Source organism: Phalaenopsis equestris, unplaced genomic scaffold (assembly GCF_001263595.1).
Source record: "Phalaenopsis equestris unplaced genomic scaffold, ASM126359v1 Scaffold000002, whole genome shotgun sequence".
NCBI classification, from domain to species: Eukaryota; Viridiplantae; Streptophyta; class Magnoliopsida; order Asparagales; family Orchidaceae; genus Phalaenopsis; species Phalaenopsis equestris.
Window position 1 is genome coordinate 19,870,111 of NW_018164444.1, and position 17,536 is coordinate 19,887,646.

At 37.0% G+C, this 17,536-nt stretch overlaps 1 protein-coding gene across 2 annotated transcripts; it reads right to left on the reverse strand.

The window, feature by feature from the left end:
* Positions 1–3,685: 3,685 nt before the first annotated feature.
* Positions 3,686–10,151, reverse strand: LOC110039302 (U-box domain-containing protein 8). Of its 2 annotated transcripts, none has more exons than XM_020744322.1 (2): positions 8,782–10,151; positions 3,686–4,002 (listed from the first exon to the last, which is right to left on the reverse strand). In XM_020744322.1, exon 1 carries the CDS (start codon positions 9,944–9,946, stop codon positions 8,843–8,845), a length of 1,104 nt encoding a protein of 367 aa, XP_020599981.1. In that variant the 5' UTR covers positions 9,947–10,151; the 3' UTR covers positions 3,686–4,002; positions 8,782–8,842. The 2 variants fall into 2 exon arrangements, with proteins under 2 accessions (XP_020599981.1, XP_020599980.1); XM_020744321.1 differs by lacking the exon at positions 3,686–4,002 and adding an exon at positions 8,219–8,621.
* Between the last annotated feature and the right edge of the window lie 7,385 nt (positions 10,152–17,536).

Genomic DNA, 17,536 nt, shown 5'->3' on the forward strand with positions numbered 1-17,536 from the left:
CCAAACGACCAAGTTGCCCCTGCAACTTGCCACCTACAAACATGTATCCTGAGGTGGATCTTCTGTCATCTACACAACTTGCCCAGTCAGCGTCACAAAAGCCATCAATGTCTACATGCCCATTCTTCCTGAAGATCAACCCTTTTTCTGGTGCATGCTTCAGGTACCTCTGAATCTGATACACTGCATCCATATGACCCTTCCTTGGATCATACATATAGTGGCTCACCGCGCTTACTGCAAGAGCGATGTTGGGGCACATGTGGATCTCTTGCCCATCCCCTCCAGGTCCAATTATCATAGTCTACTATGCCACGTTCCAATCCAAAGTGTCCGACACATCCCTTTCTCTTGGAAGATCACCTTAGGAATATCAAAAGAAACAACACATTTTAGTTGGAGAATAATGACACTAATGGATAAAAGGTTCACTGGAAAAAAAAAGAAATGTACATAACACTAAACAAAATCATATAACTGGTACTCATTGTACCCTTACCAACTAAAGGTTGTGTTGTACTATCAACAGTCTAGATGCTCTTTGGTACCGTTAGATGAGTATAAAAGAAAGCCCTCTAGCAGAACCCATCGCATATCGTGATGAACCAGAATCTACTGTCCAGTCTAATGATCTTGTGGTGGAAATAAAGGCAAAAGCATGTGTATTATCACAAGTATCTTTGAAGCATGTGTATCACAAGTATCTTTGTCAAAGTGAGCATAAGTGGCAATGTTACCCTTTGATAACAACTGGTTCTAAGCATCCTAAGCTACATCTCTTGTTACTTTATGCTTCTTTTTTAACAACTCTAAAAACTCATGATTCTTGTCGGTAAAAACCACATTTATCTCTCCCTCCTCTGCTACTATAAAATTTGTTTGATAGCCCCCTTTTCCACCTTTTCGACCATCACGACCTCCACCCTATCCACGTCCACCGATCTCTCATACCTTAGGTAGCCTAAGACAGGTTTTGCTCAGATGCCTGATTTCAACACAGCTGTAAAACTTGAGAGTCTCCTCCTGAACACCTATCATATCTGAGCTTAAGACAACTAACACTGATCGCACACCCGGAAGTCCACTTGGCTTAAAGTGCACTATCACGTGACTCTTCTCTTGTACCATTGCAGCTATGGCCTCATCTAATGAAGGGATAGTCAATTGAGCTAGGATGACCGATCTCCTCTAATCAAAGACCGAGTTCAGATGCGCGAGAAACTGTGTAGTCCTCATCTGTGTAAAGATCTCCCCTTTCTTGCACTCCACAGCTAAACATCAGTGAGAAGTGATCAAGATCTGCCCACATCCACTTCAACTATATAGAGTATTCGTGAATCGATCTATCAGTCCGAACCACTACCGCTATTTTTCTCGCTAATCTAGAACACCCTCACGTGATTGTCAACTCCAGCATAGATCTTCAACTTCACTCAGATGTCACTCACATTTCGAAAGTCATTTACTGATGAGGCAATTGATGGAACCATCGGGTTGAGTAATTAGGTGTAAAGCAAATCATGTGTGGTCCTTCACTCATCCCTATCAGTACTGTCACCTTTTGGTTCGACATCTATCAGATATCCTTCTAGTTTCTTCTCTACTAGAGCAGCTTTGATTCGATGTGAACAACTTAGATATGTGGTCAGCCCATCAAGTTTTAAATCCACGGTAGAGAGATTCAGCTTCACCTGTGATGACGCACGTGCTGAGGTAGCAACTTCAATATAGATGCAAGCTCCCTGATGCCCTACCAAGACCTTTAGAATTTCAAGATCTATGTTTCCTAGAAGCTCCAAGCATTTACCTCCTATACTATTTCTATCTCTTGACATCCTCAATTTAACTTTTCCCCAACATTCATCCTCTCACGTACGAAGAGCCAAAGTTCTTTCCTCCACTGCTCTGGTTTCACACGTGCTTCACCTTGAGTGAAGTCACGCTCGAGCCGTTAGAGCCATCCTACGAAACCCTCTGCCCGATCATCCCTGCACAGAAGATTGAAACCTTCACCGCAATTTCTTCGACGTTTCGCAAGACTAAGCTTGTTGCACTGTCCCTGCCCTTTTGTACTGTCATGCCTCGTCAGCGTCCATCACGATCGTCTTCCCGGTTAGTTCTAATCGCGACTTGCAATCTCCTTCACTGTCGTCCCAGTTAGCTCTAATCACGAATAATTTGGCGATGAATATGTCAATCACGACGATCTAGGATGCACATTGATCCGAAGTAGCAGCTCCAAAGCCACGAGTTAGGCTCTAATACCATAAAAAAAATTTTGCAAAATCTAATCTATACATTCATAACATGGACAAATAAGCCCCTAGGTCCCAAAATAAGGTCCAATTCTCAACATTATATATCGGATATTCTAATCAAAATTTGAACAAAATGGGCATAATAATCATCAAATTTACCATGTAATAAAATACATGACTAATAAATTAATACTTAAATAATATTCATCTCCAAATAAATTTAATTACTACAAAGTTCTTCCTAATCAAATTTGAGTTGAATATTTTTACCCTAATGCCTTCCTCAAAAAATACTCGCCATACAGCATTCTGAGCACAGGCATTAGCATCCACATAATTCATGCGGTTGCTTTCTGAGAGTCTTCTCCTCTCTACCTTTTCAATGAACTAGAGGTTACAGAACCGATGACAGCATTTGCCATTACTCAGCCACCGCTCAATTGGCCAATATGAAATAAAGACAGCTGAACCAAATGAGTAGAGTTCTAACCTTCTCATTTATGCTACCGTTGAGGCACGTGAAAGTATTAAGTGAAATTTCATATTAAATGTTTGAAGAATATGTTGATGTAGAATAAGTGGTTGAACCTCATCAACAAACCTGGGATTTTAAATATATGCCACCCAATTGTTATGTATTTACATATCTACCACCTACACTTCGATTTTAACAATACACTTTCATGTCACATAAAAAAAACCACTATCATAACTTTTGAAAAGTGAAATACACCTTTTAAAGCATATGCAAGGTAGCATATATGTAAGAAGTTGAAGTCTAGGTGTTAGATCTGTAAATACATAGGAATTGGTGGTATATATGTAAATATTCCTTAAATATATAGGACCCCAATTTTGATCCCCTAATGACTTGCACCCAAGCAAATGATATTATTGATTGGTTATGTTGCAATCGAGCCATTCATGTAGTTTATGGTTCCTACCTGTATTTTGTCTTCAATCATGATTAAGAAAAATTCAAAAGAAAGAACTTAATTAAATGGGCTGTTAGTGAATGGTACAGGAACTGTCACATACGAAGAAAATTGTTGAGATATGTAGGTATTGGTTTAGTCACGTGTCATATAGTTGAAAAACATACAGCATACATAAATACCAAATGATTAGTACTCGTTCATGAACTTATCCTTCAGTTAAAGGGATAGGCAGATTTTCATACATACCACTCAATTCTTATGTATTTACATACCTAACACCAAAATTCCTATTTTTACACACATTATCTATCCATGAAAAGGTGTATTTCACTTTTTAAAAAGCTAACATGGCATTATTTTTTAAGGGCAAAAACATACAGACCACCTGAAACTTACTATTTATAAATCAACCACCCTCTTTCATCCATTTTTCAAATTCTGACTCAAATATCAAAATACATGGTAAAACCCCAACCCATATCTTTCCTTTTTATCAAGTCCTCGTGGCACGCAGAAATACATCGGTTCTGTAGTTCAAAAAAGTCATCTAGGTGGTTAATTTGTAAATATCAATGTTGCGGCAGGTCTATATGTAATTATCACTTGTTTTATGTGATATGAAAGATTTGGGTGGTATAAATGTAAAAAAGCAAAGTTTAAGTGTTAGACATGTAAATACATGGAATTCTATGTAAATGCCCCAAAATCATATTTGATCACAAGTAAATCAGATCTACAATAGTGGAAGTATGAACACTCATCTGGGCTCCGACATTGACCACATTGTTTATCAATGGTTGCAGACCCTACAGCATCCAAGGAAATCACGATGAAATAGAGAAGAAAACAAATTTACACAATCATGAAATAGACAATTTTTTATTAGACTACTCTAGTCTCCCACCAGTAGAATTGAGATAGGCATAGGGCCACAGCAATAACGTGGAAAAGACATCACACAAACATATGGTATAGCGGTTTCCACGTGTGCTCCAATTTGTGTTTTATCATGACACTGTCAAGAACAAGTCATTTTCTCACAAATAGTGAATGGCTGGCTGGTTGTTAATGAGATGGCCTTAGCTAGATGCAAGCGCAAATTAGCAGAAATATTAAATACCACCAAATTCCTATGTATTTACGTATCAAACACTTTAATTTTACTTTTTTACAGTTATACCACCCTAATCTTTCGTATCGTATAAAAAATACCACCATTTTAACTTTTAAAAAGTGAAATACAACTTTTCATTGATAGGTAAGATGGCATACATTGAAAAATTAAAGTGTAGGTGCTAGATATGTAAATACATAGGACTTCAGTGGTATGCAGGTATTTCTTCCAAAAAATAAAAAAATAAATGGCATATGAGAAAATATATTTTGTGCGTCCATCGGAGAGGAATAGGAGAGAAATTAATACAAGTTCAGCTTGGTGAGAAATATTTGCGTACGGAAAGCGTACGCAGAGTTGCGTATATTTTAGGTTATTCGGAGGTACAACTAGGTTACACTTAGGTTACAAGAAGAATTACAAGAGGGTATAACTTAAGTATAACCTATTTGTACCATCCGAATAACCTAAAATGTACGCAACTCTACGTATGCTTTTCGTACACAAATATTTATCCAGCTTGACATCTCTCCAATGCCTAGGAGCCATTTTTGGTGCATTAAATAATTTAAGCATTTGTGAACTGAGTGCCAAGGCCCCATTCTTTTGTCCAAATACAGGAGTGGGGGTCCAGGATGCAATCTGCAATCCACTGAAACCCGTTTATTAATGTTCTTCTATTTTGTTTGAAAAATCTTAATTTTTAGTTGCTGTATTAGCATTTTAAGGAGAGAAATAACTAACTTGCCATCTATTTCAAAAATTAAGCAAAATTTACAAGCAGGCATGGGTTTAAACTTTAAACATTCAAAATTTGAAGAGAACCAAGAGGCGGGAAAAAATCTAGAACCAAATGTTTCATGATGAGTCGGAAGACTATTGCATCGTTACTACAAATGCAAAAGCAAATACCTTATGTTGGACTAAGATTCAAAATGCAGAAGTATGACATGAAAAATAAGAATAACAATCATTCAAAAGATTAATCACATCATAAAATTAAGAATACATATTTACCAAATACACGGGCACCTAAAGAGAGATATGTAAGAAAAATTTTCGACTTTACCTTTTGCCCAAATGAGAAATTTGACTATTTAAATAGATCTCTTCCTCTATGGGTTTTACATATAAATTGTGTAGCTCTAACTTAACATGTGAATCTTCTTTCAGCTTCCAAATTTGTGCTATAAATTGAGACAAATACTAGGAATGATAATAGCCACACTGGATCAACCACTATGACTTCAATGTAATTCAACGAAATCAAGGGAATTATGTAAATAGGTTTAAACAAACAAAACAACAAACCCAAACTTAGGTTGCGGATCCATCTGCATTGGGGGTGGGATAAAGGGGAATAACAAAATGTGAAAGTGGGGATCACCCAATCCACGTTTCTTCTTTTCCCATCTTTATGTTTGGAAGGTGAATGAGAATGGAGGAAGAACTGAATGAAGGTAAAAAGAGCCAATGGAAGGATTGTGTTGGAAATAAAGCCGAAACGTAGTACAGCACAGTACAATTATTTGATTGGCGGTTTCATGACATAAGGTTAAGAAAATGGGTAAAACAAATAGCATTTCATACTTAATTGATAAATCCCAAAAAGATACTCTTGATCAAGCATGAATCTCGATGAACATTAGGACTGAAAACTTTAAAATCTAAATTATGGATTGTCTATACTCAATAATCAAATGGAATGCCTCGATACAAACCAAATGACAGTAAAAGTGAATTGATCTGAGTCCAAGTGAGCCCAAATCATGAATTTAAAGAAAAATAAGAAGCTTTACGACAATTTGGAGGATCAAATGTCTCAAAATTTGGCAAACTTAAAGTTAAATCGAGTGTCAAAAACAGACAAATCCAACGAGCCTAAGATAACTTAATTTAAATATCATTAAAGCACCCAAATATTCATAAAATATTATCTAATCAAGATAACTACAATGGACATTCTGATGAGTGGTTTGGATTAAAGTACACTTTACAAAGAATGTCACTCCCAAAATTTATAAATAGACCCCTATTATCTTTACAAAGGAGGACCTGGATGAGAAGACTGAAGGGAGGTCAAAATTCTTGAGGATACTCGAGCTCCACCACCGCAAGCCACCTTCATCGAGCCACTGTCATCGTCGGATTACCATCACACGATCGCCGCTACCTTTGCCATCAAACCTCTGTCGTCGGCATTGGATCAGTGTCGCTCAGCCACCACCACAATAGTTGCCAAATCAGTCGTCGTCATGTCTCCTTTACCTAACTGCTGCCAACGGATCACCGTCATCGCTATCGTCACCATCAAACACCATTATCGAGTTGTCACCACCAAACCACTTTCGTAGAACCGTCACCACCAAACCATCATTGCTTGGTTTTCTCCACTACCAACACCAAACCATTGTCTCTGGGCTGACATCACAACCCTTGTTGTTAAACCGCTATGGTTGAAACACTGTCACTTGGTCATTGCAGTCACTATCGTCAAACCATTATTGTCAATTCACTACTACCGTTGGCGAAATTGACATTAGATCTCCATCACACATCCCCATCGTCAAAATTCCATCATAACAGTCAGGTCGCTGTCACCACCCTTATAATATTATTTTATATTATTCAGGGGCAAGCAATGTCTTGTAAATTATATATGCATATAATGGAACAATTTCAACAGTGTTAAGCTCAATGATTTTTCCCTTTCGGTTTTTCAACATAAAAATATTGAGCGACTCTTGCACTTCATTTCATTTATTTGTGAGAGATATTCGCGCAAAACTAAGCCAATAAAACACCTATCCTCTACCGCCGCGAATAACACTGGTAACCCTTTCCCCGTAGATTAACCTTACACTAAAAAAGATACCTACTTAAGCTTTTATTTGTTAGCTTAAAACTGAAACAAAACTTTAAAATCTTATGGACGGTACAAAGTATTTCACCATGTTTCATTATTTTGATAGTTAAAATGATTAAAATTAAAATAGTGTTTTTATTCCCTATTAAATTTTCAGATTTTATCGTGGGGATCAGAATATTAAACACTCCAAAAATAATTCTCATAGTTAAATTAGATTAAATTATTTAGACCATCACTTTGCCCAGTCGGATGCCTAGGCTTACGCCGCTATGGTAGGGATGTAAACAAGTCGAGTGGAGCCCGAGTCACCCTTAGCTAGAGCTTGATTAATTTTATCAAGCTCAAGTTTAAGTCCAAGCGTTTGAGCCGGCTTGTTTATTATAAATGAAAGAAAATAATATTAATTTAAAGTAATGTTATAACAAAATGATAAATAGAATGAGCAATTATGAGAGAAAAAAAAAACACTTAAAATTAAATACAAAATTTTATTTTTTAAACATTTTTATTACAAATTTAATATATTTTGAGTATATTTTATATATATATTTTTAAAAGAGCTAGCTCACGAGTGAACGAGTCGAGTCGGAGCTACTTTGAGCATGGCTTGTTAGCTCATCGAGCTCCGTTCATGGGGCACTTATCGAGCCGAGCTCGAGCCAACTCATGAGTCAGCTTGACTCACTTACACCCCTACACTATGCCTAACACTGTAGATATTAAAAAAACAACTCACTTTAAAGGCACCTAATATCTTTAAAAACACAGATCTACTACAATGAATTTCCAAGAGGCGATACGACAAAGATGGGTACGGAGGCACCACAAAATATCATTAACCTTATAGCAAGCAGATTGATGGTGATTCTACTAATGCCAAAAATCTCCAGCAATGCTGGAAAACCATTGAGAGGTGAAACCACATGCTCTATTTAAAGAAGATTAGAGAATTTATGTAACAATAACTTGTCAAATTAAAAGTGATGTATCCATAAAACTCAGCCACGCAACACTACAAAATAATGAAGCCAAACTTACATCTATATTTTACATCAATTAATCATTATAAATTCACATTACCAATATGCTGGGTACTGCCAGGATAGTGAACTGAAACACAGCAAGATGTAGAATGATAGACTTGAGTGTGAGAAAAAATTCACTGCTGATTTCAGGTTCCAATACATGCTTATATAGGAGGGTTTGTTACAAAGGAAGTACAATTGATCTAACTGACAGGAGGTGGGATTTGATGAAGTTTGTTATGAAGTGGTAATATGCACTTGGTTGTTTCAACAACCTTTTGTGTTCTATGTATAAAAGGGATAACTCAAATAAATCAAACTTTTAGGGTCATATGCGAGATGAGATAAATCCATCCAAATTGAAGAAAAATAGCATAACAACCCAGCTGAAGTCCCTGACGCGCAACACAATTGCACCTGAAGAAGACATTATGTATAGATATAAGATCAAATTACTCCTTAGCAAACGTTAACAACAAAAAGTTGCAAGCGACAGCTTTTTAATATTGACAGGACAATTTCATAAGATATCTCGATTTTTTTTTCGGATCTTTTACAGTATCATAAACAGACTTACCTCCTAAATCTCCGCCTACTATGACGCCAAATCTCTTTGAAGCAGAAAACCAAAGCAAGAGTCAACAGTGGCCGCTCATTCCTTCCTTCTCCAAAGTTCTAATCATCATCAAAGCATTCCTCCCAACCTTCCCTTCATCCAATTCAACCAGCATGAAGCATATGTCTTCGACCCCCTCTTGTTTTACATCCAGGCTCATCTGCACACTATCAGAACAAATCAAATTCAGAACCAAAAGGGCATGCTCAATGCCTCTTGCGCTACCTTCCCGCAAAACTCCAGCCAAAACTTTCACAAAACCCTTGACATTCCTCATAGCCTCCCGCCCTTCTCTACATTTCGCAAGCAACCCCAGGACCTCAACTGCCCTCTCGGAGCCATCACTGACAAAGCTTACTAAAGAGGGCACCGCGCCTGAGCGAACAGCACGAGGGCGATTCTCCGGGAACTTGCTGAGCTCGTAGAGCGCAGTAGCAGCCTCGCGGCGTTCCCTCCCCTTGCCGCTGCGGATGAGAGCAGAGAGGCTCGGTATAGCGAATGGTTGAGCGCCGATTGTGCACTTATTGACCTCGACCATAGCAAGGCTGGTGAGGGTGGTGGCGGCTAGGGCAGCGTTGGGGCCTCCGACAGTGAGGACATGAATTAGGGGATCAAGGGCGCCATCCGCGACCAGGCCAACGCGAGCATCGTCGCCGTCCAAGGATAGGTAAAGGAGTATGCGAAGCGAAAGACCTTGAATGTCGTGCGAATCCGAGGAAGCAGCGTGACGGAGGAGGACAGACGGAGCGCCAGAGTTGACGAGAGAGTGTCGGAAGGAGAGGTCATCTTTGGCGAGGCGAAGGAGAAGCGAGAGTGTGGCTGGGTTTGCGGGGTAAGTGAGAGAAGAAATAAGGGATTCTTTCTCCGGCAACATCGAATACGTGCGGGAGGCGCCGGCGTTGAAGGGGGAGAAGTTCGCGATGAGGGAGCGGAGGGCATGGTTAGGAATGAGAGGTGAGTGAGGGGGGAGAGGGAGCATGGTCACCGGACAAGTCCGGTGGCCTGAGTCAAGCCAACGCTGGATGGAGACGCGATCGAAGGTGTGGCCGGAGGCGAGGATCACTGGGTCACTCATCACTTGCAGTGAAATCGGGCATCGAAAGTCATCCGGGTACTCTACCTCCATGGATAGCCTGCTACTCCCCCTCTCTCTATCTCACACGCACACTTTCTTCTCTCGCCGTGCTCTGACCTTTAGCTTCGCCGGCGGCCGCCACAGAGAACAATTACAGAAAGAGTATGGCAGCGTTATGCCGAGGTTTTGGGTTCCAAATAGGAAAGGGATTCCAGAAGGGCGAGGGAAGTGCGAATGGGGTTTAGCGTTATGCTGTGCTTCGTGGAAAAAAATTGTGTTGCATCTCTTATGTCACTTCTATATAACTTTTTTTCTAGTTTATCTTAACTTATAAATAAATTTTGCTTTTCTATTTTCACATATTTATAAGTACAAATAAGTACATAAAAATTATATAGAAATTACAAGGGATATAACGTGAATATAATGTCGATATAAATATCTATTATATACGCAGCGCTGCATACATCTTACAAATTCTTTCTGTGGTTCGATGAACCTAAGCTGCTCCCCGAATTGCATAATTATTTTTTATTTATATATGTGCCTTTATATTTATATTAACATATTTATGATTCAAGTCATACACATCAAATAAAAAAAATTATTATTATTATTAATTAAAAAAATGAAATAGACGTTTTCATTTCATTTCATAAGTTCATGAGGTCAAATTATTATAAACAAAAATAAATAAATAAATATTAGTAGTTGAATATTTAAAAATTATATATAAATTTGTGTTATTATTAATATTATTGAAAGTAGATAAAATTTACTGCGCACGTAATGTTTACAGCTCACCTAATGTTGACCGAACGGTTTTAATAATTAAAAGTAAACTGTTGAAAAGAGGTGGGGGCATGAATGGCTTTTCATTGTGCTATATTACTTGGCAAAAATTAAAAAAAATAAAAAAAAAAGTATTATCCTTTCAATTAGACTATTACTCTTTGACTTCAAAAAGATGGATTGTGACAAATGTAATGATTTGATATTTATTCATATAAATTTTATGTTTCATTCATTTGAGTAATTTAATAAATTCTTTTAAAATCTTAGAGATTGAATATTTTTTGGTTCTCATTTATATTTATTTGTTGATTATTTATTTAATGAGTTATTTTATATTTTTTATTTTCTCATAACTTGAGGTATAAAATGATACAATTGTAAAAAAAATATTTAATATATAGATTAAAACTATTTTTTTTAATAAATTTTTGAACTTCATCAAATAATATAGATAAAATTTGATAAATTTATCTGATGATTACTATGATGCGAGAAAATTTTGAATAAGCATATTAGATGATGATGATTATCTGAAGTGTAAGCCTTATAAATTATATTAACTCAATTTTTTAGAAAATCCAAACAACTCAAAACCAAATATGGAAATCTCTAATTAAAAGAAGATGTGGGGTTGTTTTATATGCTAAGGGTTTATAAAACATTTTTCATGATTATCAATAATGATGAGTGTATGATATAGCATCTCACGATAAAATTACAATTGTGAGAACATTTGCATAGAGTTAAAGTCTACATTCATTGTGGCTTCTCTGTGGTTGTAATCTTTAGCTTCTATGTAAAAGTTGATTTCAGTATTTCCTCCAATTAAAATGAAAGTTATTATATGCTTTAAACTCTTGTTTTGAACTATGTAGATGTTAATTAGACATGGCTAGCAATCTAATGAGCCCGAGTGCATTATTTGAATGATTTAGGCTATGATATCATATATTTTATAGATTAGAGAAAGAAGATGAAGCATAAGACATGTAATAATGGCTAGATTACACGACGACCTTGATTAAAATAAAAGCATCCTTATTTGTTTCAAGTACTGTTTTGCTTTGTAATACTACATAGATACGATCAATTATTAATATATGTTTTAGATGAGAATGTGAAAACATGTCAATACCCCCTCAAACATAAAAAAAAGTTTTTTTTTGCACATATGAGTTTTTTTTTTAGTGGGAGCCTCGCTCAACTAAACACACTGGAATAATTATTCAGCACTTGTGAGCTATGTATTTACAAATGTTAAAATGTTAGGGGTTAATATGTACTTAAAATTTTGAGCTCTCAACTAAAAAAAGACCTTTGCAATCCATATCATTTCTCATGAACATTAAATGTTAAAAAACCTTATAATACATGCCAAAGCAATAAAACCTTTATAATATTTGTTGAAGCAATAATATTCATTAAGGTTCATGATCTATGAGGATTAAGTAATGATAAATACTTAGTTTTTTCACATAAATGCTTAGTCTTTTATGTTGAATGTATAATCAATAAGGAAATAATGTTATGGTTTAATTAGAAAAGTCAAGTTGGATAGCTTGGGACACATTTGACTTGAAAGCTTTAAAATAAGTAAAAGCAAGTTGATGAGAGCATTAACTAGCCTTGACATAGTTGATGATTTGAGAGGAGTTATCCATGATCACAAATTTAGATAATATTGGCTTAAACAAGTGTTGACACTTCAATAGATGGCATATTAGTGAACATGAGCTGATTTTGTAGTTGTGGAGTACAAATTCTTGACATCCCAATCAAAGTCATGTTGATATTCTTGATATCTCAATTGATGGTATGTTGGCAGCAGTGTTAACACAGAGCTAAGTGAAGCATATAATCATCTCAATATTCACCTAAATATTAGGGTAACTCGACTAATGATATGTACTATTGAGGTTAAACTACATTTTTTTTTAATTTCACATGAGATTTAATAATGAACAAAGCCCAATCTCAGCTCACTTAAGTAATGACAAATAAAAGTAGGGATATTGTTATGAAAGGTTTAAGGCACAAATCATTGGCACCCAGAAGCCCCAAAAGAATTCACGGACTCTACTGGAGATCAGGTAGAGGCAAAAACGAGAGCCTCCGATCATTTGTAACTCGATTAAAGAAGGAAATGTTGGAGGTGCGAGATCTGTAACCCACATTAGCGCATGCTTCCATAGCCCAGGGACTGAAAGAGGGACTGTTTTGTTATTTTTTAGGTCTCCAGCATCCAAAAACTTAAACAGAACTGTTGGAACTAGCCAACAATCATGTTTCAGTCAAGTAAATCTCTACCCCTACTTCCACCAATGCTGAGTCAGCCACCCTTCAACAACAAAAGAGGACCCCCAGAGACAAAATATGGAGATTGAGGGTGGACTCGCATCCTTCCGTTCGACCATGATACGAAGACAAATGACCGCCTCCGGACCACAGCAGGGACCAACAAGAATCGCAGTCGAGGAGGTCAGGCTCGATATCCTAAAGAATGATAAACTTGTTATCATGAGGCCCTAAAGGCCACTCCGAGAGTCTCAATGAAGGATCTTGTGAAGGCAATTTAAAAGAAGAAGCACTTTGATAAGGCTTCATCGATGAGAGTTAAAGCTTTTCTTAGAGGCACCAAAAAGTGTTGTCGAACCATGGTCATGAAACGAAAGAATGCAGACACATTTGAAGCCTGGACAAGGAGTTAATAAGAGTTGAATGCTAAAGAAATTTGTGGCACCATGAGTAATGGCTCGGAGACGGAGGAAGGCATTGATAAAAGAAATCTCGAATGAGCCGGTCTGAGTGAATGTCATTCACATTATTGGTATAATACTAACTATTATTACAGAAAGTGGAGATTCATCCTAACGATCCAGCTAGAAGACGCTTCCGTTGAGAGAACTATGCATAACCGCTTTCACTCCAGAGCACAACACCTATCCAACCATCATATTCACTAATACAAACATGCCCTCAAAGAGGAATCCTTACAATGACACCATCATTATAGCTGTCATGATAAGCAACTAACAAATCGCTAACATCTTGGTCAACACTGACACCTCAGTGAACATTATGTTCAAGTCAATATTTGACAATATGGGACTCAAGGATCACCCACTGACTGCACCGATTGAACTACTAAACAGATTCACAGACAAGATGAAGGAAGCTTTGGGAATAATTGCACTGCCGGTCGCATGAGAGGAATGTGACAAACTGTTTAGTTAAATGAAAGACTTCCTGATGGTAGATTTGACGCTGACTTAGAACCCCATCTTCAGTCGACTCCTGCTCAATGACTATAAAGGTGTGGTCTTAACATGCTACATAGCATTGAAGTTTCTTGTTGATGGGGAGATCATCATCATTCGAAAAAACTTGGAGCACTCACAGACCTACTACCTCTGAGTCGTCAAAAGTGTGGAGCAAGAGTTGCTCAATTCCAACATCGAAGTGAAGGGGGTCTCGAGACAAATGATGCCACTTTAAAATCCTTGCGGCCAACAAAAACTCATATAATTTTTTTCTAATAAGTGTGAACTTTGATGCAGAGTCTAAATACTTGTTGATACAAACCATCTAAGAGCAACGAGATGACTTTTCCTAGTAAACCATTGAAATGTCAAGAATAATGTTTGAAGTCGCCTACCACTGAATGAACATCAATCCAGTCACTTTACCATTGAAGCACAAGATAAGATTTTAGCTATGACTCTAGTTGACCCAAATCGAGAAGAGGAGCAAAAGCTGAATGAAGCCAGCTACATTCAACAGGTGCAATACCCGACGTGGGTCTCCAACATGGTGATCGTGTAGAAGATAAATGGTAAGTGAAGGATGTGTGTGAACTTCACCAATTTGAACACTATCTGCCCAAAAGACAACTATCTATTGTTGATGATCAACACATTGGTGGACTCCGTGATCGCCCATTCAACAATGAGCTTCCTGAATGTTTTTTCGGGCCATTATCAAATTAAGATGCACCCGATGATGCAGAAAAGATGATCTTTATTAGTAGTTAGGGTGTATATTATTATAATATAATGTCCTTTGGCCTTATAAATGCTAGGGCTATGTACCAACATCTCAAAAATGTAGTATTTTTAGAACAAAAAGGTGAAAACATTTGAGGTGTATGTGGATTATGTGTTATTTCAAAGTCAATTAGCCAAGAAATACATAAATGACTTAAAAGAAATATTTGAAACCCTTAGAAAATAACTTGAGGTTAAATCAACAAGAGTGCAACTTCGAGACATTAAAAAACAAATTTCTCAATTATCTCCTAATCCTCAAAAGCATAAAGGCCAACCCAAGGAAATTACAGACATTACTAAACATGACTTCTCCTTAAAACACAAATTAGGCGCAAAAGTTCGTTAATTGGATTTGAGTTTTGAGTTGGTTCATCTCCAAATGAGGCAAAAGCGTGCAGTAATCTATAAGCGCTAAATAAGGTAAAGAACTTCAAATGTTTGTTTGAGTGCACAAGTATAAAATGATGACGTAAACTCTTTATAATGTCCACTAGAAAGTAAATTTTTAATTCAATAGCACACAAAATATGAATTCTAATAAATTTGAATAAGCTCTTTACTCTTTCAAAGAGTGATGTAATAAAATAATTAAAAAAAATTCATCATATGCTTTCAATTTCTCAAAATTTTATGAAAATAACATACAAAATAGAAGAGAAGGATATTACTTCCAAATGAGAATGCAATTGTTCAAATCAAAATTATATCTCCATATCCCAAAAAACAAATTACATAGAGTAATTGATTCATTAATAAATATGATAAGTACAAACTCATTTGCCTACTTTTCCATCTAGTCTTCGATTGTGTAGATTTTGAAAGGAATGAATCATTGTAGGACTTCGGATAAATTGTCATGTATTATGCCAATATCTCTCTTGGTCAGATCAGCATTGTTGCATTTTAGATTGCATTGATAACTTGACTAAACTCGCTATCGTAATAACAATCTACTTCTGAAGACTATAATCAATATCATACAATTTTGTTTTCATTCTTGGAACACAATACTATGAAGACAAACAAAAATTGCTCTCTTTATCTTTCCATTGAAAACTTCTGGAATATATGCATCTGCAAAACTATTAGCTTGTGTACTAGTAGCATCAGTCTTGATAAAATCTAAGAATTAAATGTTGTCATCAATTTTTGATGTATTTTATGTCCGATGTTTGTTTTTGAGCCATAAGATAATATCCTAGTGATACATATGTTCCGACGTAGACCGTTGACAAAACCTTCGCACTTGAGTTGAGCTCAAATTGGCTCGATCGTCAATAAATTTGTCCAAACGACTTTGAATCTAGAAAAGAACCACGTGAATGAGTCCGGAACGTCGATTTTTTGTAAGAAGTTTATTCATATTGTTAGAGTTAAATGCGAGCGAACTCCATGCAAATCGATGCATATAAATTTAAATTAAAAAATGTAAGGAAAAAAAATAAAGAAATGCTTTTTTTTCAAGACCTCAGATCCATCTTGTTTTCCCCGCGCAGGCCGTAGGCCTCTGCCTTGTTCGGCCGAAACCATGAGCGGCTCTCTCTCCCTCAACCCAATTAAAAATTATTGCATCAGGACATGTCCTGACACAAATTTGTGTCAGTTGTCCAATTAAAATTGGTCACATCAAAATAAGGACCCCACTGAAATACACTGGTTGGTTATTTCTTAAAAGTGTGGGACTCATCCTAACACATAATCAATTTTAATTGGACACCTAATGCAAATTAGCTTCAGGTGTTCTGATGCAATAATTTTTTTCTCACAAAGGCACATTTCGGTCGTGTTTTCATATGCGAGAATAATTTATTATGGATACTTCTATGCCTCGTGTGCTCTCACTCTCTTTGTATGTACATATTTCGAGATACGTCGACCCGTGAACATCCCCACGAGAGAGAGCGAACTTGAAGCAAGCCTAGAGAACGCCCCTCCAACCATCGCATAGGTGAGAAAATTCCCAAAACTTTGCAATTTCATTTCTAGCAGACCTTTAATGTTTGATGTTAGAGATTTAAGCTTAGGTTATGTGTTAGACGAAACGAATAGGTTAAGAGCCTTTTCGTTGATAATCCTTACAAATCTTTGAGATCTTCTCCAAATCCCCTAGATCATTAATCCCTGCGGTCGAAATCCAGATTTCTCACGATTTTTGGCGGCTCTAATCTTCTAAGGAGAGATTGGAGCATTTGGAACTTTGAGGATGAAAAAAGCCCTTAGCTACTTCATTCTCCAAGTTGTGAAGAATTTTTCTTCAAAGAATTGAAGAAAAACCTCACTTTATTCGCCAAATTTGGAGGCAGCTTCGCTACACATCTATAAATCAAAGCCTAGGATCTTGTGTGAGAATGCTAGGACGAGTTTAATTTCCTATCAAACATGTTGGTTTGCATTTATTTGCATGTTCTTCATGATGCTTTGCATGTCATTTCGATCGTGTTATCACTTCAGTTCGATTGAGTGCCCCTGCCTCATTGACCGATCACTTCGGTTCAATCGGCCGCCCCTGCCCGATCAACTGATCACTTGGATTTTGCAACTGCCTAGTCGAACGGTCGCCCATGCTTGATCAATCGATCACATTGGTTCGATCGACTGCCCCAACCCGATCGACCGATCACTTTTATTCGATTGGTTGCCCCAGCCCGCTTGACTGATTATTTTGGTCTGGTCAGCCACACCGACCTGACCGATCCTTGGTAGTCTTAGAACCCGGTCGATTTAAGAGGTCAACTGACCAACCTCATTTACATGTTGTGTTTCTCACAAATTTTTGTGCATTGCTTGCATGACATTGCTA